The sequence below is a fragment of the Tarenaya hassleriana genome, unplaced genomic scaffold (genome assembly GCF_000463585.1).
Source record: "Tarenaya hassleriana unplaced genomic scaffold, ASM46358v1 Cleome25, whole genome shotgun sequence".
Classification (NCBI taxonomy): domain Eukaryota; kingdom Viridiplantae; phylum Streptophyta; class Magnoliopsida; order Brassicales; family Cleomaceae; genus Tarenaya; species Tarenaya hassleriana.
Window position 1 is genome coordinate 1704787 of NW_010965775.1, and position 23321 is coordinate 1728107.

At 39.2% G+C, this 23321-nt stretch overlaps 5 protein-coding genes and 1 long non-coding RNA gene across 7 annotated transcripts; 2 read left to right on the forward strand and 4 right to left on the reverse strand.

Annotated features, from left to right (window-relative positions):
• Positions 1-886: 886 nt before the first annotated feature.
• On the reverse strand, positions 887-3104 carry LOC104816496 (R3H domain-containing protein 2-like). The gene is made up of 4 exons (XM_010545358.1): positions 2802-3104; positions 1623-2250; positions 1277-1502; positions 887-1148 (listed from the first exon to the last, which is right to left on the reverse strand). The coding sequence occupies exons 1-4, from the start codon at positions 2881-2883 to the stop codon at positions 1098-1100; spliced, it is 987 nt and encodes a 328-aa protein (XP_010543660.1). The 5' UTR covers positions 2884-3104; the 3' UTR covers positions 887-1097.
• Positions 3105-3833: 729 nt separating this feature from the next.
• LOC104816495 (bZIP transcription factor 28) lies at positions 3834-6288 on the forward strand. The gene is made up of 2 exons (XM_010545357.2): positions 3834-5592; positions 5677-6288. The coding sequence occupies exons 1-2, from the start codon at positions 3885-3887 to the stop codon at positions 6093-6095; spliced, it is 2127 nt and encodes a 708-aa protein (XP_010543659.1). The 5' UTR covers positions 3834-3884; the 3' UTR covers positions 6096-6288.
• Positions 6289-6425: 137 nt separating this feature from the next.
• On the reverse strand, positions 6426-8877 carry LOC104816684 (cysteine proteinase inhibitor 7). Its single transcript, XM_010545614.1, has 6 exons — positions 8559-8877; positions 7952-8102; positions 7364-7615; positions 7234-7263; positions 6829-6974; positions 6426-6749 (listed from the first exon to the last, which is right to left on the reverse strand). The coding sequence occupies exons 1-6, from the start codon at positions 8766-8768 to the stop codon at positions 6639-6641; spliced, it is 900 nt and encodes a 299-aa protein (XP_010543916.1). The 5' UTR covers positions 8769-8877; the 3' UTR covers positions 6426-6638.
• A 1004-nt stretch (positions 8878-9881) lies between these two features.
• Positions 9882-13309, reverse strand: LOC104816497. Its single transcript, XM_010545359.1, has 5 exons — positions 12655-13309; positions 11654-11769; positions 11191-11565; positions 10353-11094; positions 9882-10250 (listed from the first exon to the last, which is right to left on the reverse strand). The coding sequence occupies exons 1-5, from the start codon at positions 12914-12916 to the stop codon at positions 10180-10182; spliced, it is 1566 nt and encodes a 521-aa protein (XP_010543661.1). The 5' UTR covers positions 12917-13309; the 3' UTR covers positions 9882-10179.
• A 2315-nt stretch (positions 13310-15624) lies between these two features.
• Positions 15625-16045, reverse strand: LOC104816500. The gene is made up of 3 exons (XR_772296.1): positions 16021-16045; positions 15837-15935; positions 15625-15729 (listed from the first exon to the last, which is right to left on the reverse strand). It is a non-coding gene; the product is annotated as an uncharacterized LOC104816500 (long non-coding RNA).
• Positions 16046-18931: 2886 nt separating this feature from the next.
• On the forward strand, positions 18932-22990 carry LOC104816499 (probable mediator of RNA polymerase II transcription subunit 26b). 2 transcript variants are annotated; one of them, XR_772295.1, is made up of 10 exons: positions 18932-20251; positions 20392-20460; positions 20583-20665; positions 21122-21174; positions 21297-21421; positions 21557-21587; positions 21697-22031; positions 22115-22196; positions 22317-22602; positions 22765-22990. XR_772295.1 is itself a non-coding variant. In XM_010545361.1 (9 exons), the coding sequence occupies exons 1-9, from the start codon at positions 19706-19708 to the stop codon at positions 22433-22435; spliced, it is 1443 nt and encodes a 480-aa protein (XP_010543663.1). In that variant the 5' UTR covers positions 18932-19705; the 3' UTR covers positions 22436-22990. The 2 variants fall into 2 exon arrangements, 1 of the variants encoding a protein (XP_010543663.1); XM_010545361.1 differs by having other exon boundaries at positions 22317-22990.
• The last annotated feature ends 331 nt before the right edge of the window (positions 22991-23321 follow it).

The following is a 23321-nucleotide window of genomic DNA, read 5'->3' on the forward strand; positions in this document are numbered from 1 at the left end:
AATCTTCCTGCTGATCTTGTATGATTGATCTCAAACTATATTGTTTCAACCAGATTTGGATTTGGTGACATACACACATGTTCTCTATGTATGTATGCGCGGATTGTGGTTTAGGCATTGACCAATGCATTGAGGAACTGTACACTGTACAGCAAACAGAGGGAGAGTGCAGACGAGGATCTGATGCTGTGAAGGAAGGAAGGCCCTCATCATGCACAGATTTATTGTTACAATCTGTATGAATGAATGGAGATTCAGATTCCACATTATTGGAAGTCATAAAGAGGGTTTTTTTGTGGACCAAAACCAAAAGAAGATCACTCAAATGGTTGTTAAAATAATCACAATGATGAAACCAAACATCAATTTTCTTTTTCTTTTTTTTTCTGGTGGGGTATCAATTAAAGCATGGTGGTGGGTTCGCACCTGTCATGTCCTGATCCATCCGACAAGACTCTTTCTTTTTTATATGTGTGTATATATATATGAACAAGATTCTTTGTATTTACAGTGAAAACACTAAACTATGCAATAATATGCCATTTCTATTGAGACAAAACCCATCCAACAAAGTAGCAGACAGGTTTTGGTCGTGACTTGTTTGTTCAAGTGTTCATGGTATAAAAGAATACAAGATGTCGGGGAAAAAGACATTGCAAGTCTTGATCTTACATTGCATGCAAGAACACATCTTTGTTTTTTTTTTAATTAACAATCGAACCATTTATTCATCAGGCAAATGTTTTCAGTTCTCCTCAGTTTCCCGACAGTTCCAGAGAAATCTGAGAAAACTGTTGCATCAATGGCGATTTTCTAATGAAACGTAACTATATAAGTAGCGAAGACAAGGGGGACAGCGTCGACACATTCAAGAGAGTTTTAAAGAAACAATGCAAGAACATAACGCGCAAGATGATTTAGTGTTCTGGGTTCGATCAGACAAACTTTGATAACGGAATAAGAGTAGATAGATGTCTGTGCAGGATATATATAAGGTCTCAAAATCTACTAACCTTCAAACAGCTGAAAAATCCTAAAGCTATGGATAAATATTCTGCATACAGGTTACAGAAAGGGATACAAAGCATGGATAAACGTTACCGGTTCTGCAGGTACTCGAAGCTCAAAGGTTGCTGAAAGAACATTCCCTGCAGATATTTCAGATAGAATCAAACAAAAAGGCTAGGAGGATTTCCGAAAATGCAGAAGGAGAATTCCTCAACAACACAGGTTACGAAATTTCGGGTGAAAAACAGGTACAGAATTAGCGGATCACCTGAAAAGAAGCTTGTCTGAACTGCTCGTATGAATGTGCATACATCATTGCAGCATTCGGCCACTGTGTCTGGATAGCTGTGTTGTTCCTCACAGGTGGGTTTAAGGGGTGACTATAGTTCAGAGTAGCTTGAGCCATCGGAATCTGTGGGAATAACCCTTCATGAAACGGAAGTTGGATTGGCATCGGAGTGAAATTTTGACCCGGTGGCAAAACCCTAACGTACCTGCATTGGTTCATACACAAGTGCATATATTACCAAGATGTTATTTTCAGATTATGGATGCTTCTGAAGCGAAGTTTACACTAAGCCATTAAAGACATGGAAAGGAATCCATATACGTACCTCCCATAGCTCCGGTCATAGTCAGGATCGAAACGATCTTTCTCTCTATCTCTTATGATGGCAACCCGAGATGTCCCTCCAGATTCCCCGATAGTAAGGTTCTTCTCAATATCAACTGAAAGATTCCTTGCCACTTCACCCTCATTTCCTCTCAGGAATGTATGTTTCCCATCAAGAGAAGCTCGTGATGAAGAAGAATCCTCAGAATCCGAACTGCTAGGTCTGTTAAATATACGAGCTCGAGCTTTATCATACTCTTCTTTTCTCTCCTCAACACTTCTCATAATATTCCGCTGCATTCCCATTCCAGTACCTTCCCCACCAGATCCTTTGTTCGGTCTAGGCTTGATTACAATTTTCAGAACCTCAGATTTACCATTCTCTGGCTGTTTCACGGGAATTTCAGACAAGCGGACCAGCGGGTATCTGGTTTCGGCCGTTTTTCTCACAAGAATTCTATTACCAGGGCCATCTGAACCACTGTCCGTGACCATGGTCACAAGTCCATAATGCTGAGCAACACGATGTGCCGCAAGCCGAAGGTAAGATGTCGGATAATGTTGGAACTCAAACTGCTGCTGATCAGGATCTTGCAAGAACCTCTGTACTTCAAGTTCCATGCGCAAAACTGGCAGATGACCAAAGGTCAAACGGAAGAGTTTGAGATAAGGAAAGGATTTCGACCTATCACATCACTATTTGAGCTCATATACTGGAGAATGTCTATAGATTCAGAGTGTCTATGAAAGAACTTGATCAAAAATGAAAATTTAAAACAGAAGACCAAAATTTTGACAGACATCAAACAGAAACCATCCCATATATTCACAAACACGGGTCTGAAAAGGAGTAAAGTACATTTCTCCAAGAGTACAGCAGATGTAACAAGCTCTCGTGACCCAGCTTTATTGAGCTGAGAAGAAAACGATGTTGATTTCAAGCCTGAGTAATCGAGATTAAAAGCCATGGATCTTATCTACCATCAAGCAGTCTAAGAAACCCTAATTCCTAAACAGAAACCATAAATCGGGAGAAATAGTTCCAAACCCTAGCCAGGATCCACAAAGAAAGAAAACCCAAATCTAACGATTACGTAACGAAACCATGTAACTACCGAGAAACGAATTAACGAAAATCAGATCAGCCCACGAAAAGGGGAAAAAAATCGAATTCACTAACTGGTGAGACGATGACGAGGGTTCTGAAGAGCCTCGAACAAAAAGGGATCCAGCATTGTTTCCTTCTCGCCCGGAGCAGCCATGGCACTTCTCTCTCCCTATCTTCCTCGGTTCGTCCTCTCGCCGTTGTTTCCTTCTCTCTCTATCTCAGAAATAAAAGAAGAGATTTCACGAACAAGAAGCAGAAGGAGACGAGGAAGATAGAATTTTTCTGATTAGCATTGTGTGAGAGAGACAGAGACGGAAGCAGCGAGAGAGAAACCCAAATCCAAACCAAGAGGGTGAAGATAGGAAAAGACCCTCCGAAGAAAAAGTTGCAGCCTTTATTTAACCAAAAAAAAAAAAAGTTGCAGCCTTTGAGATGTTTTTAGTAATCTTAAATGTAATTATTATCACGTCTTACTTTTTTGTTCTTTCGAATTTTACAATTTTGTCTTACAAAAAAAACCTGGAATTGTTACCAAAAAAAGAAAAAACAAACAAACTAAAACCCTGAAAAAGACAAAAAAATTCCACCCTGTTAACATTTCGCCGCCTTTTTTATTATTATTTTCACATTTTTATATGGACTATCCATAACACAAACATATAATTTCATATATTTATTTACATGTATGTGTTTGTGTGTATAGAAACTACAAAGGAGATGGTACCCGCATTCTTGTTTTGATCATATGAAATCTATTCAATTTAGGAATTAAATCTTTTTAATATCTAAATTCTTTTAACTACATAATTAATTACTTGTAATTGTTATGCGGATGATGACGAGAATGATCTCTTTTAAATTCTTAAATTCACATTCTTTTTCAGCATATTCGGTTGTCAATTGTCATGAGCTTGTGTATGTAATCACTTCTAAGGGCCAGAATGGAAGTATAGAAATTTATGGGCCAAAAAGAAGAATTAGGAAAGTGAATACACGCGCAGAAAGCGCGTTGAGAAATATATTTTAGTCCCTTAATCAACACGGAATACTCGTGGTTTTCTGTGTTGTCGCCGTCGTCGTCTTCACTTCACCGCGAAAAGTCTCTTTCCTCTCTAGAAGCGAATCGATACAGAAAAAAAAAAACATTCATCGGTGATGACGGAGTCGTTGATCGCTCCGCCGCCGGCGATGCCCGATCCTAGCCCTAATTTCTTGTCGGAATCGGACGATCCGCTTCTCATGCCGCTAGATCCCCTGTTCCTCTCGGCTGGTGATCCGATTTCAATGGAAACCCTAGGCTCCGATCTGGGTCTCATCCTCGACGAGAATGGTGATTTTGATTTCTCCATTGATCTCCCGGAGGACTTCTTCGACTTCCCCTCCGACACGGAACCCTCGTTGATCCCCGACATCCCCGGGAATTTGTCTCCGGGCATCGGAAATTCCGAGAATTTCGATGATCAGGGACCAAACGAAGTCGAAAATAATCAAAATTGCTGTTCTCTGGAAACTAGGAGCGGTGGAAGAGAGCCAGAAGGTTGTTCTGTTTCCGATCGTCCGTTGGGTGTTTATTCACCGGCATCGTCTCATGGCTCCGGCGGTTTTGTGTCCGGTGCTTCTGGTACCCATAACGCATTATCCCCGGATTCGATCGATGTTGGGTTTGATCAGAAGGTTGAAGATGGGTTCGATGGGAGAAGTTCCGTTCCCAAGAGGAAAAAGGAGAAAGGAGACAGCGATAATTCCAGGAGCTCCAAGTATCATAAATCCGACGAGAAAACATCTACCCCAAATGAAGAAGACGAGAAGAGGAAAGCAAGACTGATGAGGAACCGCGAAAGCGCGCATCTTTCGAGAACGAGGAAGAAGCAATACGTAGAAGAGCTTGAAGGAAAGGTGAAGCGCATGCATTCCACAATAGCTGAATTGAATAATAGGATATCATACATTGTAGCTGAGAATGCGGCCTTGCGGCAGCAGGTTAGTGGTGGTGCTGCTGCTGCTGCTCATGCAGCTTCTATGTATCCTCCCATGGCGGCGGCGCCAATGCCGTATCCTTGGATGCCATATCCGCCATACCCATGTCGTCCCTATGGGTCTCAGGTTCCATTGGTTCCTATTCCGAAGTTGAAAACTCAACCCGTATTGGGTTCTAAGGCCAAGAAGCCTGAGGGTAGAAAAGATGCAGCTAAAAGCAAGACCAAGAAGGTCGCTAGTATTAGTTTTGTTGGAATCCTGTTCGTTATTTTCTTGTTTGGTGCGTTGGTTCCGTTTGTGAATGTGAACTACGGGCGAAATGGTGGAAGCTCTGGCGGGTTGTCTATTTATGGTAGAGATCGATTTTATGATGAACATATGGGGAGGGTTTTGATGGTCAATGGCCGTTTTAATGGCTCTGATATTAGCAGAGGAAGTAGAATTTCCAATGGAAACAGCCACTGCAGTAGCAGGATTCATAGTGACAGAGGTGGTTGTGGAGGAGCAGATTACCATTCTAATATGCAAGAACAAGGACAAGCAAATGCACTGGGCAATGCCAGTGAGCCTCTCTTTGCTTCTCTCTATGTCCCGAGGAACGATAAGCTTGTGAAGATCGACGGAAACTTGATAATTCACTCGGTTTTGGCTAGTGAGAAAGCCATGGCCTCCGAGAAGAATGCTTCTTCTGAGACAATAAGTAGAAGAGAAACTGATTTGGCAATTCCTCATGAGCTTTCTTCTGCCTTAGCTCTCCCAGAGATCAGAGGAAACTTGGCAGTGCTTCCCCATCTATATAGGAACACTGAAGAACATCGAAAGGCTCTTCCTTCTAGTGCGGCCGATGGAAAAAATCCTCACCAATGGTTTCACGAGGGCATTTCAGGTAATTATCATCTCCTCAAGCTTGCGAAGTTTGACTGTTTGCAACTTGTGAACTGATTCTGCTTTTGTGTCTTTTCTTTTGCAGGGGCACTGATGAACTACAGTATGTGCACAGAAGTTTTCCAGTTTGATATTGCTCCCGGAGCGATAATCCCATCGACAGCATCAGTTTCCAATGCCACTCAGTGCAATAAAAAGATGAACAGAAGATTTCTCGAGGGAATTCCTCTCCCTCTCACTGCATCCGAGCTCAACATCACAGCCAACAAAACTGGAAAAGATTCTCGTAATGAAAACATCGAGGGAAACAGAAACAAACCCTCATCCTCGATGGTTGTTTCTGTGCTGCTCGATCCAAGAGAGGTAGCTGATTCAGAAACTGACAGAGTAATGCCTCCAAAACCGTTTTCTCGGATCTTCGTGGTGGTTCTTCTGGACAGCGTGAAGTATGTAACTTACTCGTGCGTTCTTCCCCGTCCGGGTTTCCATTTCGTGGCAACCTAATGACAGAAGACGGGCGAGAACCAGATTTGCATCAAACTTACTTGAGTCTCATGTTTATGCTTTTGTCCGTTTGATGTTTTTGGTACAGACTGAACCTTGCTTGCCTAACATTATCAGTTGGGACCCTTTCCAACTTCTACTGTAATGTTCGTGTAAAAACTTATTTAGGATTAGTTTGTATCTTTTCTTTTGAGGCCTTGGTGTTTATTTGCATGTTTTGCCTTCCTCAGATCTGACTGCTTTTGAGACATTAGAATTAGGTTTACTGAAATATATCTGAATTCGTTTGGAAGGTACATCACGTGTATGATATGATGTGCTAAAATCATGGATTACATGTGGAAATTCCTTTCTTAGTTTATACAAAGACAGAGAAATCTTAGTACATAGTGACATGGATATAAGTTTTGTTGCTGTGCCAAAAAGGAAAACACAACTTGTATATACAAAAAAAAAAGGTGCAAAAAATGCAAACCCATGTTTATTCACATAACAGCCAGCCACTGCATATATATGCATCAAAGGCGCGGTGCATACCCACGTCTAGAAAAAGCTCCCATTTTGATTCTTCATCACTTCAACCATGAACTTCTCCAGTTTGCTGCCCCTCTGTATCTTCAGAACCAGTTCGAATTTGACACGGTCTTCGAAGGTCTGCGTATAATATCGTCGCCTAATCAGATTCAGAGATTTGTCGACAAAAAAAAATAGCAATGAGTGGGAAATGATTGACCTTCGCCCGGGCTAGGATTATATCCAGAAGTTTATAAGGATACAGAGAGTTGGATCTCTGCTGAATGGATTTTACAGCATGTTTTGCTGCCTCTTGGACCTGGGGATCGTTTGTCGGTACTGTTCTCCATTCAAATCCGCTTCCATCTGACTCATACGGATCACCGAAGACACCCAAAAAAAAAACGTAAACTCACAATAATCGAATCAAACAAATTCATGGCAGATAAAGGTGCATGCTTTACTTGATTTCCACCATGAATCTTATGTGTGAAACAATAGTTAGATTCCTCCAAATGAGATCAAAAGTGTCACAAGCAGAATATGACTGAACCTCAAAAGAACATGAGTGTCACACTAAGAAAAAGACATGACAACATATCATGTTTGTGACATAGTTCATTACCTCGTTTCAGGCCAAGATCGGAAGTCAACACTTCTCATAATATTCCGCTGCATTCCCATTCCAGTACCTTCCCCACCAGATCCTTTGTTCGGTCTAGGCTTGATTACAATTTTCAGAACCTCAGATTTACCATTCTCTGGCTGTTTCACGGGAATTTCAGACAAGCGGACCAGCGGGTATCTGGTTTCGGCCGTTTTTCTCACAAGAATTCTATTACCAGGGCCATCTGAACCACTGTCCGTGACCATGGTCACAAGTCCATAATGCTGAGCAACACGATGTGCCGCAAGCCGAAGGTAAGATGTCGGATAATGTTGGAACTCAAACTGCTGCTGATCAGGATCTTGCAAGAACCTCTGTACTTCAAGTTCCATGCGCAAAACTGGCAGATGACCAAAGGTCAAACGGAAGAGTTTGAGATAAGGAAAGGATTTCGACCTATCACATCACTATTTGAGCTCATATACTGGAGAATGTCTATAGATTCAGAGTGTCTATGAAAGAACTTGATCAAAAATGAAAATTTAAAACAGAAGACCAAAATTTTGACAGACATCAAACAGAAACCATCCCATATATTCACAAACACGGGTCTGAAAAGGAGTAAAGTACATTTCTCCAAGAGTACAGCAGATGTAACAAGCTCTCGTGACCCAGCTTTATTGAGCTGAGAAGAAAACGATGTTGATTTCAAGCCTGAGTAATCGAGATTAAAAGCCATGGAAGTTCATCCATGGCTTCACCCAGACTTTAGCTTCATACACTTTCTTAGAACCCGCTTCGATTGCTTCGAGAGTCAGATGGTAGAGCTTACCAGCAACCGCCTGCTCCGTTGCCTTCAACACTCCAGCAAACTCAAGAAAGGCATTCTACTCATCCAATAAACAACAAATCAGTCAGAATAAACATTGATGATGGTTCAAATACAGACAAAAACGGAAGAGTATAAAGTTCATCATTGCATGGTCTTTCTGCTATAACATCCATCCCCAAATCGATTTGTCATACCAGATTAGACGAATCCATTGGAAATTCCACTAAAAATCAGTATTTTGAGTGCAAAGCCTACAACAATCACCGATATGCGTTAAACGAATACTGCGTCTTCTTCTAGCCCATAAATTGCCCTGGAAATGAAACCCTATCATAGCTGAAAGGAAGAAATAAAGTAAGAATCGAGAAATGGTAACCCTTCATCCACCAGATCGATCCGATTCCATGAAACACAACCCAACCCAAAACCTTAATTCCATGAAACCAACACACGAACATAAAGATCAGTCCCAGAGAAATTTTCCCGGAAAATTGTTGCGGAGGAAACCTACCTCTCGCTTGTTGTGTTCTTGAACAGCGAAACGCGCGATGTCTTCGATCTCGGCACTGTTGCAACCATTTCTCGATTCGCCAACACCACCAAGCTTCGCCCTTATGAAATTGTCGCTCCCTTCTTCACTACAGATCACAGACTGACCAAATCCACAGAAGAGAACCACCGTCGCACAGATCATCGTCTTCAACACCGCCGATCGACCCATCTCCGTAGTCAAGGAAATTTTCTCCGATTCGCAAGTTTTCCGATGAAGATTTCTGCCTCCAAATTCGGTTGTGATGACCTTCTTCTTCAGGATTTATTCGCCGAATCCTAATAAGAAAAACTAACTTAATCTTTAGTTTGGTTTATATGCTTAACTTAACAGACACGAAAAAGCAACAAAAATGTTAATGGGCCACAGAAATAAAGCCCGTTACTGACTATAATGGGCCTACTTTGGCCCATTAAAAGTGAATTCTCCACAGATCACACAATTTGGATTTACAATCCATATTCATGAGAGGGTATTACTGACATTTTGGATTTCGTTTCGTTTTTTTTTTTAATCTTCCATTTTGCAAATATTCTATCCATTCGCTTTTTCGATTTCTTTTTCAGATTTTATTCGAATTCCGTTTCATTCATTTATCACCCAAATTCCATTCATTCGCTTCTTTAATATATATATTTTTTTAAAAAAAAACAAAGAAAGTCAACCCTAATTAATTTTTAGATCGAGTTTTATAATACAATTATGCTTTGTTGGGATCGTTTTTAAATATCTAAAAACGAAATACCTACAAGTAATCACAATTTTATCTCTTTCAACCAATTCTTACGGAATATAATTATGCTTTGATGTAAACGAATGACAGAGACAATTGTGCCTTGCCATTGTCATAACACAACATTTAAAACCATAGACTAAACCCAAAAACATGCAAATTTCCATACCATCTTCTATTTAGATGCCATGCCATGCCACGTAACAAAACCCATTAACTAATGTGTAAATTCAAATCCATTCAACCATTTGGGGACTAACGGGCACTCCATCCATAAACCTAATTTCATGCCCCCATCTACAACAGCTGCAACTGGTGGCCAAGAATGCCATTGGGGCTACTAAGAGAGCCTATCGGAGCCACAGGATGATGGGTTAGCTGTGGGACTAGGTCAGGAGCCGTGGCCGTGGTACCCTCATCTGCTCATAGGCTCAGGCCAAGTCACCACACCGCTCATGGGTTTGGACCTTCATCCAAAACCATGGCTAAGTCACTGCACCTAAGGCCGAGCCAAGAAGCTCGGTCACAAAATAATCATACAAGAAACAACGTGTTTAAGTAGAGGTTTCAGATATTATTGATATATGATCCCAAGTTTTTTTTCGGAGGTGGCTTTACCACCCGAGAAGCAAATTTCTCGACGGATTTATATACACGCGGAAGCCAAAGCATACATACACTCACTGGGGATTATGAACACTCTTTTGTGTTCTTCTTCCCTTTCTTTTTCTTTTTCGTGTGTTTAGTTCATCTGAATTAACCTCGAACTTTCTGGAACGAGGAAGACTTCTCTCATATATAACTTAGAAGGAAGAGATATGTAATGCAACACACGCCCCTTCATACCGTTTATCCGTTAAGAACTGCCGCCACCAACACAAGCAAGATGGTCCATTTGACGGTTGCCAAACCTGCATTTGCTGCCCAGACAAAAAAGAAGAAGAATCGAATCACCGAAACTGGGAATGAATCTAGACTCGTGTATCTGGTGAAACCGATGACAAAGCAGTGTATGTACATACACGAAGAGGGTGATGGCGGCGAGACGGGTGCAACTCCATCCGAATGCTGTGAGTGTGATTGGCTCTCGGGCGGTGGTTGAGAATGGGCAAACACGACGTGGGGTAAAGGAGCGGACATCGGGACCAAACGAGACTTTGACTCGGGATTTGGAGCTGGAGAGCGCAGATGCTGATGCGGGGGTCGGGCAGGGTAGTGCCGCGAGAGATATGGTGCAGGTGCAGGTGCAGGAGCCAAATGCGAGTGTCTAACCCGGGTGGTTCCTCTTTTCCGTCCTCTATTCCCGAACTGGCAGGGCGGAGGAGCAGAAGGAGCTTTTTCAGGACTTCTCTGAGGAGAAGGCGAGCTTGCCTCGGGAGCAAGTGATCCTCTATCGGCTGCAGGTGCTGGTGAAACCTCGGGAGAGTCATGGTGATGATGATGGTTGTGGTCATGGTGATGATGATGGTGGTGATGATGGTGGTGATGGTGGTGGTGGCCATGGGGAAGAGGCGAGGGAGCCGGAGAGTTGGCGCCACCATCACTACTGCTGTTTGGTAAGATAGAAGATAACCGAACTTGCTTGACCTTACCGAATATGGTATTGTTGAGACCGAGGTTTTTCGAGCGGGACCCCGTGATAGTGTCGGCCAGTTGCTTTGCTCTTGGCCTTGAATTCCCGACTCTCAGCACCACCAATGAATGAACATCCGTCGGGGGAGATACCGTGGAACCCTTTGAGTTCGATAAGGTTACAAACAAATTCTGCATTTAGACCACCACTATATTAATGCCCGTAACTTCTGAGAGAACGGTCCAGAAAAAACAAAGAAGAACGAAAGGTGGTAAGAAATGGCAAACCTCGTACGGTGCTAGATTCAGTCCCTTCTTTAGTTGACTGGTCAGAGCATCGAAATTTGTCTGTATCTGATATATAGAGAAGTTTAGGGTGAAATTGAAAAGAATCTGGGCTTTCTGCAAAACAAACACTTGCTGTCGTGGAATCACGGTAATTCCTCCCGGGAACTTTAGTACTTCGAAGAGGAACGGTTCCCCGAACAAAGACTTCGTTAGCCGGAGAGAGGATTGATTTATGAGCAACGATTCGAAACTTTCCCTGATAGAACTCAAAGACAGAGGATATATCTCTCGGTGTCTCTCATCATGGTCGATTCCAAACACAACCTTTGTAGTGTTCGGTTGTCCAGACGAAGGCTCAGCAGACAAGATAGTTACCTGTGTCATTCAGGCAAGTTAAAACCAGAACAAGAAGGAGGAAACCCATGTAATCAAGAACACAAGTGAAGGGAAAGATGAACTGTACCTTGATGGAATCATAGCTCATCTCCTGAAAGATATCGTCCTGAAGCAGCAACAATGTATTTTCATTCAGCAAAGAAGCCGGCTTCTTGATGCTAAAACTCGCTACTATTTCATGATCTGCACCACATATAATATGCGTGTCACGGAAGTATTAAGCTGTCTCCATCCTTTCTCTCCACCAAGTTGTAAATAACTAAATGTATTATCAAGTTTAGTCAAGAACCGGATATCGTGATTTCAATAACATAAGGCGGAAGAAGAAAAAATCGTAAATCGACAAGTTTTATAACCATAGGAAGCATGAAATTCTAGGAGTGAAGTATAAGAGATACGATAAAATTCCCCAAAGCATCCAGCTAACTGAACACGCAACTCGAGTTACTCAACAACAGTACAACACTACATAGTCAATGGCCAACCAACATCTAACATAAACATGTCTGAAGTTAGCTTTCTATAGCCAGAGATTTCCTAAAATGGCTCTCCTCAACTCTCATCACATGGGAAAACCCGAGCTGTGCATGAAGAGATACTGATTTATAAACGATTCATGACTCCATTCTCAGTGTATCGATGCAATTACTAAGAATGGCAATTTCAGAGCTTCAGATGGATAGGAACAAGAACATGGGATTCTTAGCTTTGCAAAATCCCTTAACCCAAACACATGTTAACGGTCTCTGCCTGTTTCACAGGTGATAAGAAAAGTGGCCAAATTTGAACAAGTAGCATAAGATTTCCATCCAATCTTCTTCTTCCCTATATTTCTGGAAAACCCTAACAGCCTCACTGCCAAATACTAAGAATAGTAATATCCAAAAAGACTCGAGATTCAGGACGCAGAAGCACAGAACCATAGAGACACAAATGGGTTTTCTCAGCTCCGGACATTCTTGGTCGGAGACGACATTAGCTCAACAGACCAAACAAGAGCTGATAAAGAAAGCACATCACAGTGAAAATGTCCAGTAGAAATCCGACGAATCGAGAGAAACATCTCACCTCTAAACCTGGGATCGAGATCCGGATCCGTCAGATCTCTGTCATAATGAAGCGGAGGCAACCAAAATAGAGCAGAGAGAAACAAAGCGACGGAGAAAATCAGCACGAAGAGACATCTGAACCCAACAAGCCCCAAGATCGGACCGCAGCCGCGGAGGCAGAAGCCGCGACGCGCATTTCTCTCAGACGCGCCGCCGATAGATTCTCCGCCGGCGCCAGCGATGCCGGACTGAAGATTCCGATCATCCTCTGCCTTCCCCATTGCAGAGCATTTAGGGTTTCGTCAACAGAGGTCATAGCAAGAGCTCGAGCCGAAGCAGGAACAACGAGGACAATCACAAGCCTCCTGATCGGTTGGTACAACCATTCTCAGCTTCGGAAGCAATGAACCCTACCAAAGCCAGACGAGAACAAACAAACAAAAAAAACCAAGAGAGAGAGAAAGAGAAATCCCCGAAAGTTCGACAGAGAGAAAAAGATGTGATTTTGAAATCGGGGTTGAAATTGGAATCAGGGTTTCGTCTCACTGCATTGAAGAAGACGCGAAATCGACGGAGAAAGAGAGAGTGAAGTGATTTCTTTTTTTCTTTTCTGGTGTGGGTTTCAGGCACAGAAAGGGATTGGAGTTGCAGGAGATAGTGGTGGTTTATCTCCCTTTACCATTTTCGAACATTCATTTCCTATTTATTTAATAAAAATAATAATAGTAAAATCGATTAAACAATTAAATAAATTAGAATATTTTGGACCAACTTGGGAGGGAAAATATTGCAAAGCGAGAGCGCCGACAGATGATCTGTTGTGTTGTGTGTCCGAACGGACCACCCTCTCTCTTTCTCATGGGTAATAAAACCAACCATCTCTTTGCTCTATATATATATATATATATTTTTATACATTGAGTAATCTACCATGTAATCCTTCGGATCGGACATTGGATACCGTAACACCTCACAGCTCAATGGACCGGACGAAGACGACATCAGGACAACATCGCAGACCAAGGAAAACCTCAAACCCACACACACGAATCTGCAACACACATGTGGGAAGTAAATCAACCGTACCTGACAAATGATAGATGAGAACCAAAAAGACGACAAGGAGTCGAATCCCCGACCTCATGATTTCCCAATGCTCCGTAACCAACTCACGTGGGGGGTTTCCCCATCTCTTTGCTCTACTAGTCACTATCACTCTATAAATATTTTTTTCATTTTAAACTTTATTACTAATATATAATTTTTATTATTATATGAATATTTATGAATGTATTTGGTTAATCTTAAAACAATAAAAAAAAGTATACAAAATGATTAGTTAATTAATTAATCAATCAATTATAAGTATGAAAAAAACACATATAAGAGGTGGGAGATGCAACATATTAGCTTGAAATTGGCCAATGTACGAGTAAATCAATAAGGATAGAATGTATAGTGTATACATGATTATAATTTTAAGATAGAATTATTTACATGTATATTGAATATAGAATTAAATGCTTTAGTTCTGAAGGTTGAAATTTTATAATCAAGGTATATATGCTTTAATTTATATAAAATTATTAAAAAATATATGAATATCATAAAATAATATTTTTATTCTCTGTCCTAACTAACAGTCAACAGACTCTAGACTCCACGTAAAGAGAATCGAATCCAAATTATCAAAGAAGAACATGGAGAAGCGATGACACGTACTACGTGGCCTTTCCTCTCATGCTACAAAATTACTTTCACGTCAAAAACCAATTTAGGTTAATAAGAGTAATGGTTACTATTAATTATTTAAATTAATTTATATATAGTTTTAATGAGAACTAGTATTAATTGTAGACGTGTGCTGTCAATATCAATAAAACCAAGTTAATATATTTTTTCCATTGTTATGGTATCATTAATGCCTGAGACATTAAATTAAATATCAAATATATATCCATTTTAAATTGAAACTTGGTTGGTTTTCAACGTGGAAAGGAGAAGACTTACAAAATAGAAAAACTAAAAAGGAAGATAAAAGACCAACGGTTGGAGAAATCGTTTTTTTTTTCTTCCGGATTTTAAATCTATTTTAAATACTTTGATTAACCGATAATTTTTTAATTGTAAAACTTCAAATGTTGATACCTTCCGATATAAATATTACAATGTTGGGCAGTTAGCCTATGTTAATATTTGATGGTATTTAAGAATAATTTTTTTATATTTTTTTTTACATATGTTATAAAATAATCTTGTTGCTATTATTGTTGATGGGAGAATAATTAAAACAAATATCTCTAAAAGATATATACTTTCTGTTACAATAAACATACTAAACCAAGATCATCGGATACCGGATTATGTTACATGCATGTGTAATTTTACATATATATATATATGTGTGTATTATATATATATATATGTAATAAGATATCTGCCTCCCATCATCTAATCAAGAATTTATCTTTAATTAGAGGTTTGAAATATGAATATATTTAGTTAAATATACTTGATTCATTCGTGAACATGTGTGCGATCACATCATGTCAATAATAAGAGCATGCATCATAACCTTCCATTTTCGAAAAACAAAAAACAAAAAGAAGCACACAAAATGTGTCTTTCTTTTAAATTTCGAATAAGAAAATTGCCAAGCAACGTCTAGACCATATACCTAACATTCACCTAGACAATATCTTAAACATTTTTTTTTTGCTAGATTATATTTCAAAACTTATTGTTAATTATCTGATTATCTCAGTTCTCATATATCATATCAAACGTAAAATTTAATCTATAATTACCTAAAATCACCATAAATTCTATTCTGAGTTTTAATTCTTTCACCAATTAGATGAAAATATAGCACAATGCTTGGAACTTGGAAGCCACCTATTACGGCTTTTAAAACAATATATATATATATATATATATATATATATATATATATATATATATGTGTGTATTTTTTTATTGGGCCAAGTGGGCATTTGATGTCTTTGAGCCTTTTCGCCAATGGCGGTTTCTTCTCAGTGAGCATAGCGACGGTGAATTCCACTAGAGCTCTGTCCCATCCCTTTGCTCTCAGAGGCTGTTTCACATTTCCATCAACGCAACATCTGATTCAGCGCCAAAGTTTCAAAAACTGAACACAGAGTTTGAGTTTCTGTCCTGATCAATCAGTACACATTGATTCACCTTTGTGTATCCCTCTATGATATGCTCTGTCACTTGTTTCGCATCATACCATGCATTTCTCACGGCTGTTACCCCGAACTTTTCAATCGCCATCCTCACCTGATGATACAGAAAACCCAGTTCATCAGATTCAGCAATGTCGGGAACCGACGTTTCCTGTCTGAAAACCGCTGAAATGGAGTACCAGCATTACTCCAATGGCGGATCGGTTGGGCCAAGAAGAAGTTCAAGCCCATCACGTTACCTCCTATGCGCGTTTGCGTTTTCATATCGCACCATCTGTCCAATCGCTGGCCGTTGGATTTATATGCTCGCCAAAAAAAAGTTAATTGAAACTAAAATCTAGGAAAATCAAATCAAAATCTAAAAAATAAAATTTTATATACTTGATATTCTTATGATATAAATAATATTAATACGAAAAATATGCATTTTATATTTATTCTGGAAAACAAAATCTGAAATCAATATTTTCAACTAATCTTGATTTACGTGATTAATTGTCACATCGAACGATGTATTGTGAAGCTATTAGGAAAGATCGTTAGTGATTTCAGGTATATGTGTTAATTTGGGCGGACGACTGAGGGATAATTATGGGGAAATTAATTAAATAATTGGAAATTAATAAATTAATTAGTTATAGCGTTTAAAAAACACTGAGGAGCTTTCACCCACCACGTGTTTCTTTGTTTGCGTCAATTTTTTTTTTTTTTTGGTTTCACGGCGTCCGACCAAAACAAAAGTCAAACCGCGAAACGAGTGAGTATTTAAAGGCTGTCAAGTCAACGGCGACCACACGGCGTCAATTATGACGAGGATATGAGTACAAGATGAAGTTTTAAGATAAGGTTGAACGAAAAATAAAATGAAATAAAAAAAAACACCCAATTTTTTCCTGAATTTGTGTGTGTGTGTTTTTATATTTTAGAACAATCAGATCTAATTATAATCAAATTAGGCGTAATCTTTTTAAAATTAAGATAAACCAATTTCATACGAAAAACAATTTTAATATCAAAGTAACCCAAAACACTAAAAAGCGAATTTTTGGAAAATATATGTTTTCATAATAATGAACGATCAAAGTTTTTGTTAGAACTAAAAATATCATCATTTTTTTTTTAAAAGGCACTCCGGTTATATTCCCATGGAGAAAGGAAATTAATTGAGGAAAAAAAGGAAATAGTAAGATTTATAGCAGGAAATCATGTTTGGATATTTATTCATTGTATTAGATTTGTGGCTGTTGATCAACGTATCTATTCTTTCAATTAATACGATGATTCTTATAGAAAGCAAGCTAAACTTAACAAAAACTACATAATTTACCCCAAAAATTTCAAAAGTTATAGATATGTACTATATCATATGATATAAATAGAATATTATATATATTCATAAAGGGCATAAAAGGACTTTCCAAAGGTCACCAGACAAGATCACTAATATTGTGGCATGGCTAAAAAAATTCAAAGATATAAGGCTACTTGTTTGACCAAAACAAAAAAAAGAATTAAGGAAATTGTACATTTCAAAATATAGAGGGTTGAAATTTTAAAATCAGAAACTTCCAGGCTAAAAATGCAAATACCGGAAACAATTTTCCAAATTTCCTTGTGTGTTTAGGTAACAATGGAAGTGTCCGTGACCACCACCGTCACCACAAAAAAAAAATAAGAAAGCCTCGCTGGGGCCCACAAAATTCGTGTGGAACAGCCCATTTAGCTGATGACGTGTCTGATAATTAAGAGTCTGTCACGAATCCCGATGTGACGATCATGTCAATTTAGCACTTGTACGCGACTCGCCGCAGTTACTGCGTCGCCACGGTGGTGTTGTTCATGAATGGTTGACACCGCTGCTAAACGACAGCGTATTGTCATGTTATTATTTTTTAGTGGTGTTTTTTTTTTAAATTATGCCTACCGCTGTTGATTCTTTTCATCGTCGTCATTACTTTCAAAGGTTGGAAAACATTTGAATGATACCATTTAATTATTTTGACTTTTTACAGAAAAAGAATTAAATTTTAAAATCTCTCACTCCTTAAATTCATAAATGATAAATAATTAGCGGAGACCGAATTAAGAGAATTGACAATTAGTTATGGAATTTAATTTATTTACTGTCAGTGGCACGGGGATGGATATTTATTATGAGCAATAATAAACACGATGTACTAGATCGTAGCAATATATGTTATAGATCTACTTACATAAAAGTATTTAACCACTTAAAATTCTTATAAAAAAACTATTTGAAACTTTATAGATTTAAAAAAAAAATATTAAGCCTTGTTCTTTTTCATATACTCGGGAATTTTGAAATTTCTATCTTTTTTTATAATAAAATTTCATCGAAGTGATGCAAACAAAATTTATTGATGAGCGATGATTATCACCCTAATTAAAGTATATCCGCTTTTTTTTATATATTTTATACTTTTAATTAAAGATGTGATGTGATGTGATGTCATTTAATTTCATATACGGTAAGTAATATCTCCAAATATCTTTAGTCACATAAACTCAAAACAATAACCAATATATACATAATATATATATATATATATATATATATATATACACACACACATGTGGAACTTGTATTATTCTAAATTCATTTACACATCGTAACATTTATCATTTCGGCTCAATAATATATTTTGACGATTAAAATAACTTATTTTTTTTAAAATGAAAATACAGAAAATGAAAATACCATTTCGAATCAATAACATTATATACAGTATACATTATAAACAAATAAACGATATATCTGTTCTTATAATATGTCCAAATACAAAGTGATTAAGAACTAATACGATTTTTTTAATTCTTCATAATCACATACCCTTAATTTAATCTGAAGACTTCTATCCAAAAATACGTCGTCGTCGTGTCGTTTTCTTTGTTACCATAAAAGCATGTGTAAAATTTATGAAAAATGAAATAAACATGACTGTTTAGTTATTAGTACTATTTTGTTACTCTTTTTTTTTTATTTCGTAGTGAATATTGGACCGACCAGGTCAAACGAAAGCCGTGAAGAATATCCAACTTAAAAAAAATCCATCTTTTTACCAAATAGATACGGAGAAAGAAGTAGAGAGAGAGAGAGAGGAAAAAAAAGCAATTTTTATTTCCTCTTTTCTCAGGAGAGAGAAACCCTGAGTATTGGATTTCTTGTTGAATTGAATTTACCTGGTTTAGCGACGTCGCACCTGGGTTTGGATGGCAGTTTGGCTTTGGGGGTTTCTCTTCGCCTCCTCTAATTGATCCAAGTTTTCGTTTTTCTCTCGGGAAAATTCTGTTCGGCTTTCCGGGAAAGTTTTGTCAGATTCTGAGAGGGAGGGAGAGAGAGAAAAAGAAATTAAAAGGGCAAAAAAGAAAATCCGCAGAACCACCAACGGATTCTTGTGATCACCCGTATCGATTCCTTTGATCACAAATCTCGTCCATAATCCGTTTGATCGTCGATAAGGGAATAACAGAAATTTTCTCTAAATACAAATCCCAAACCTATATTTTTCTGTTGGATTTTTGGCAAGGCATTGAAATTCACGGGGAGTGGATTTTGTGGTTTTTTTGGTTCTTCTCTAATTTAATTTTCGTCTTCTCCTTCTTCGCCTCTCATCCGATTGACTCAAAATTCTGGGAACTCGGTTTGTTTTTTCTCGGGGAAAATCTCCGGGAAAGTGAGAAAAATCGGGTTTCCGAGTCTGGAGTTTTGCTGTCGTGCGGGAATTTTCAGCTGGGGATTCCATTAATCTTTCTCGAATAGCTTCAGTTTCCGGGGAAAATCCAGTGGAATCCGATTTCTAGATCCGAAATTCGGATTCGAAATCGATTTATCCCTTATCATCGATGACGAAGATGAAACAATCGGGCTCATTGGATAGCTGGAGAGACTACTTCCGACAAGCAGATTCTGATATATTCGAGATAATCGATCATGCGATCATGGTCGCAGCCGCAGATTGTCCGAAAGATTTCAAGTCCCGGAGAGACAGAATCGCTGAGCTACTCTTCTCTTGCAGAGTGAGCAGATGCACCGGATGCGACCATCTCGAGCTGTCGGTTCCTGGACACGACGAAGCCAACCGTGGCGGCAGAATCGCTGTAACCAGCGGCGGAGGCGGCGACAGGGAGGATTACCGCCGCGGAGCAGTCGCCGTCGATGGTGATGAAGATTATGATGGGTTTGGAGCCGGTGGTAGCAAAGAGAGCGAGGCTAATAGTAGCAGAGGTGATAATCATATCGATGAGAGGACGAATTTGAACAACAATCAGATTGTAAGCAATTACAGCTATGGCGAAGCTGAGGCATTGACTGACGAGATTGAAGAGACTACTGTGATTGTTGGGGAGGTCACAAGGATCAAAGATATCTTGCTCAGCAGTGAAGATCAGGTTGTTTGTTTGCTCTGATTACATCAAAATTTCTGCTGTTTGATCGTTTGTTATGGAGTTTGGATGATTTGGATTCTTGTTCTTCGTGACCGTAGCAACCTTCTGATTGTCGGGTTTCGATTTCTGTCCTCATTTTGCAGTCAAAATCTTCGCTGTTCGAGTCGCTGCAGAAGCTCCAGTTGATGTCTCTGAGTGTGGATGTTCTGAAGGTTTGTTTCCGGTGCTTGTGTTCATAACGTTTGATTTGGTAGAAGTTGTTGATGCTCATTCTGATTGAGCTTTAGGGCTAATGAATTCTCATGGAACTGATCAAGGGTTTGTGTTTTCACAGGCTACCGAAATCGGGAAGGCTGTTAATGGCCTGAGGAAACATGGGTCTGATAAGATTCGCCAACTCGCTAAGACTCTCATTGCGTATGAGCTCCATCTTTCTCTATATGCATTCGTCCTGTACTTTCTTTAGCATTTGAATTCATTTGCCTGTGTCCAATATGGCGAGATCAGAAGAGTGTCATCCCCTTGTTTTGATAAGTTTTCATGATATTTCCTACTCCAGATAACGGTAAGCGAAAATCATTGAAATTTTGTGGGGTCAAATCGGAAAAAGATGGTAATATAGTAATGTAGGAATGTGGCCTTCCCTCGCATATCGTGATCAGTGCTCGCCCCAAAGTTTTACTCGTCTAGCAACCATCTCACATACTATAGATTGCATATCTCTTCTTCTCCGATTGTTTTTTTGTGTATCTAAACTAACGCTGTTTTTGTTAGCTGATTCATAGTTCATGAAGCTCTTAGGACACATCTTGATTGTGTGTTTTCCTGGTTGTTGAGTTTTTAACATTCTATGATGTTTCTTTGGCTATTCAGAGAGTGGAAGGAGCTGGTGGACCAGTGGGTGAACACCACAAAAGAAATAGCTGGTAAAATCCTCTTTCCTTCGGTTCCCTCACCGCAGTTGGATAACTTTTCATGGCTTAATCTCTTTTTAAGAATCTTCTTCTTAAACTCGATTGGTTTTTGGTTCGAATTTCTGCTTCTGCAGGTGCTGGATGCACTCCAGAGTCTGCAAACCCTTCTGTAATCGATGAAGAAGAAGGGCTTCCCTCTCCCCCAATGGATGAAGGAGCTCTCTTTGCCACCGGACCAATTGGATTAGAACTCGGACAGGTCCTTAAGATTTAGATATTCAGACTGTTTATTTTTCTGTGTTGCTGCTGATATGCTCGCTTCTTGGAACAAAAGACTGACAAAATCTTCTCTCTTTTTTTCTCGTGGGTTTCGTATTGATTTTGTCATATGAAGTTCTTTGATGGCATGGAGGACTTCGATAGAAGTGAGTTGAATGCACTCTCCATCCTTTGATAGCATGTTTAGCTTTCCGGTTCTTTATATGAAGAAATTCCATCTGTTTCAACACTCATAATAAGAGGATGTTGTTTCAGATCCTCGAAACTCTGGGGAATACAATAAGAACAACCGAGAAAACAACGGAAGAAAACCACAAAATATCGTAACGAGGAGGCCTGAGGTGGCAAATGAAGCAAAGACAGTTGCTGAGGACAAGAAGAGTCGACCAATGCAGAGACAGGAAGCTCCTGTTAGAACCGTTAAACCCTCAGTTACTGATCACAACGGACAGAGAAGAGCCCTGAAGCAAAGTACAGAACAAAGGACAAGTAATGGAATGTTACCTATCCAAAAATCTGAAAGACCCATGATCCAAAGGAGACCACTTGTTGCAGAACAGAAGCGGAATGTTCCAGGAGTTCAACAAGAGGTGAGTGCGGAAACAAGCCTTTTGCGTTATGTTTAGTTTTCTTTTTAACACGTGAGTAATTGTTTTGTTCTTGTCTTCCTTAGAAACTCAAAGGTCTGGATAATGATGCCAAGCTTGAGGTCACAAAGAGGAAACTCCAAGAGAGCTATCAGCAACATGAGAAGGGTTCGTTTTTCCTTTTCTTTTCTTTTCGCCTAAGAATCCATTTCCATCTCAAAGTTCCAAACTTTTTTCAAATACGTTCTTGAGAAAACTGATATCAAAACAACGTTTGTAATGCAACAGCAAAGAGGCAGAGGACAGTACAAATGCTGGAGACAATCCCTAAACAAGGTAATGCCCAAAAGCCGCAAATCAGGAGACCAGGGATGAACAACCGGCCTTGGGCAAACGGGCGAAGATAATCAGTTATCCGGATCGAATTTTCGGACAATAAACAATTTTCATCGAGACCTCTCCTCGGGTTCTTCTCATCATCATCATCATCCCCCGAAGAATCATTGAAAACAGCACACAGAGAATAACCCTTCTTCAATAAATGTTACGGCCAACACTGACATTGGAAAATAAGGTAAGGATTCAACTCCCAGATGACAGAAACAAGCAGAGCAACTACAACAGATCAACACTTCAGTTTCGAAATACTCTGTTTTCCTGTCTGGAGTCGCCGTTGCTGATATAGGCAATTTCTGTAGTTTTTTTTTTCACTTTTCTTAATTTTGTCCTTTTTTAGACTTCCGGCACATGGTCCCTGCCCGGTCTGTTCCGGTCCGGACCGGTTTGAGATTCGGGGACCAGAGAGAGAGAGGCCATTTGCAAAGAAGACTATAATTTGGGGTTGACCTTCTCTTCACCTAACTTGACGAGCAAGCAAACCCCGTGATGGTTTCAGAGGAAGATTCGCCAATGAAATTTTAATAAATCAATTAATAAAATCGTAGAGTGATATTTTATAGATATATGTAAAGTCTGACCGTGTCCATTTGTATATATTTTTTTTTATTTAAAAAATTCAATCGAATTCATTGTTATGAAGAAATAAATAAATAAATAAAAAGCCGTTTTCTTTTTGGGTTGGAGACACAAAGGAAGTGGGTGGATAGATAAGAGCGAAGACGAGAAGGTGGGAGAGGTAGCGTGTGTGTGTGGATAGGAATTAATATTATGCATTGTGACGCGTTATCGCGTTTTGACCACAAATGCCACGTGCTTCCACAATTACTTAGCCTCGATTTCAGTTTTTAATTGCATATAAACCTTATTATAAGAGTTTCGTTATTTGATATGCAA

Coding starts and splice junctions, on each gene's coding strand:
- LOC104816495 (XM_010545357.2), top strand. CDS start 3,885: ATGACGGAGTCGTTGATCGCTCCGCCGCCGGCGATGCCCGATCCTAGC. Junction 5,593..5,676: donor GTTTCACGAGGGCATTTCAG/GTAATTATCATC, acceptor TTTCTTTTGCAG/GGGCACTGATGAACTACAGT.
- LOC104816684 (XM_010545614.1), bottom strand. CDS start 8,768: ATGGGTCGATCGGCGGTGTTGAAGACGATGATCTGTGCGACGGTGGTT. Junction 7,264..7,363: donor CGTGAAACAGCCAGAGAATG/GTAAATCTGAGG, acceptor TATTATGAGAAG/TGTTGACTTCCGATCTTGGC. Junction 6,750..6,828: donor TAATCCTAGCCCGGGCGAAG/GTCAATCATTTC, acceptor TATTATACGCAG/ACCTTCGAAGACCGTGTCAA.
- LOC104816496 (XM_010545358.1), bottom strand. CDS start 2,883: ATGGCTGCTCCGGGCGAGAAGGAAACAATGCTGGATCCCTTTTTGTTC. Junction 2,251..2,801: donor CCCTCGTCATCGTCTCACCA/GTTAGTGAATTC, acceptor GTCATCTGCCAG/TTTTGCGCATGGAACTTGAA. Junction 1,503..1,622: donor TATGACCGGAGCTATGGGAG/GTACGTATATGG, acceptor GAACCAATGCAG/GTACGTTAGGGTTTTGCCAC.
- LOC104816497 (XM_010545359.1), bottom strand. CDS start 12,916: ATGGGGAAGGCAGAGGATGATCGGAATCTTCAGTCCGGCATCGCTGGC. Junction 11,095..11,190: donor TGAATCTAGCACCGTACGAG/GTTTGCCATTTC, acceptor GTCTAAATGCAG/AATTTGTTTGTAACCTTATC. Junction 10,251..10,352: donor GCCGCCATCACCCTCTTCGT/GTATGTACATAC, acceptor TTGTCTGGGCAG/CAAATGCAGGTTTGGCAACC.
- LOC104816499 (XM_010545361.1), top strand. CDS start 19,706: ATGACGAAGATGAAACAATCGGGCTCATTGGATAGCTGGAGAGACTAC. Junction 20,252..20,391: donor TGCTCAGCAGTGAAGATCAG/GTTGTTTGTTTG, acceptor CTCATTTTGCAG/TCAAAATCTTCGCTGTTCGA. Junction 20,461..20,582: donor TGAGTGTGGATGTTCTGAAG/GTTTGTTTCCGG, acceptor GTGTTTTCACAG/GCTACCGAAATCGGGAAGGC.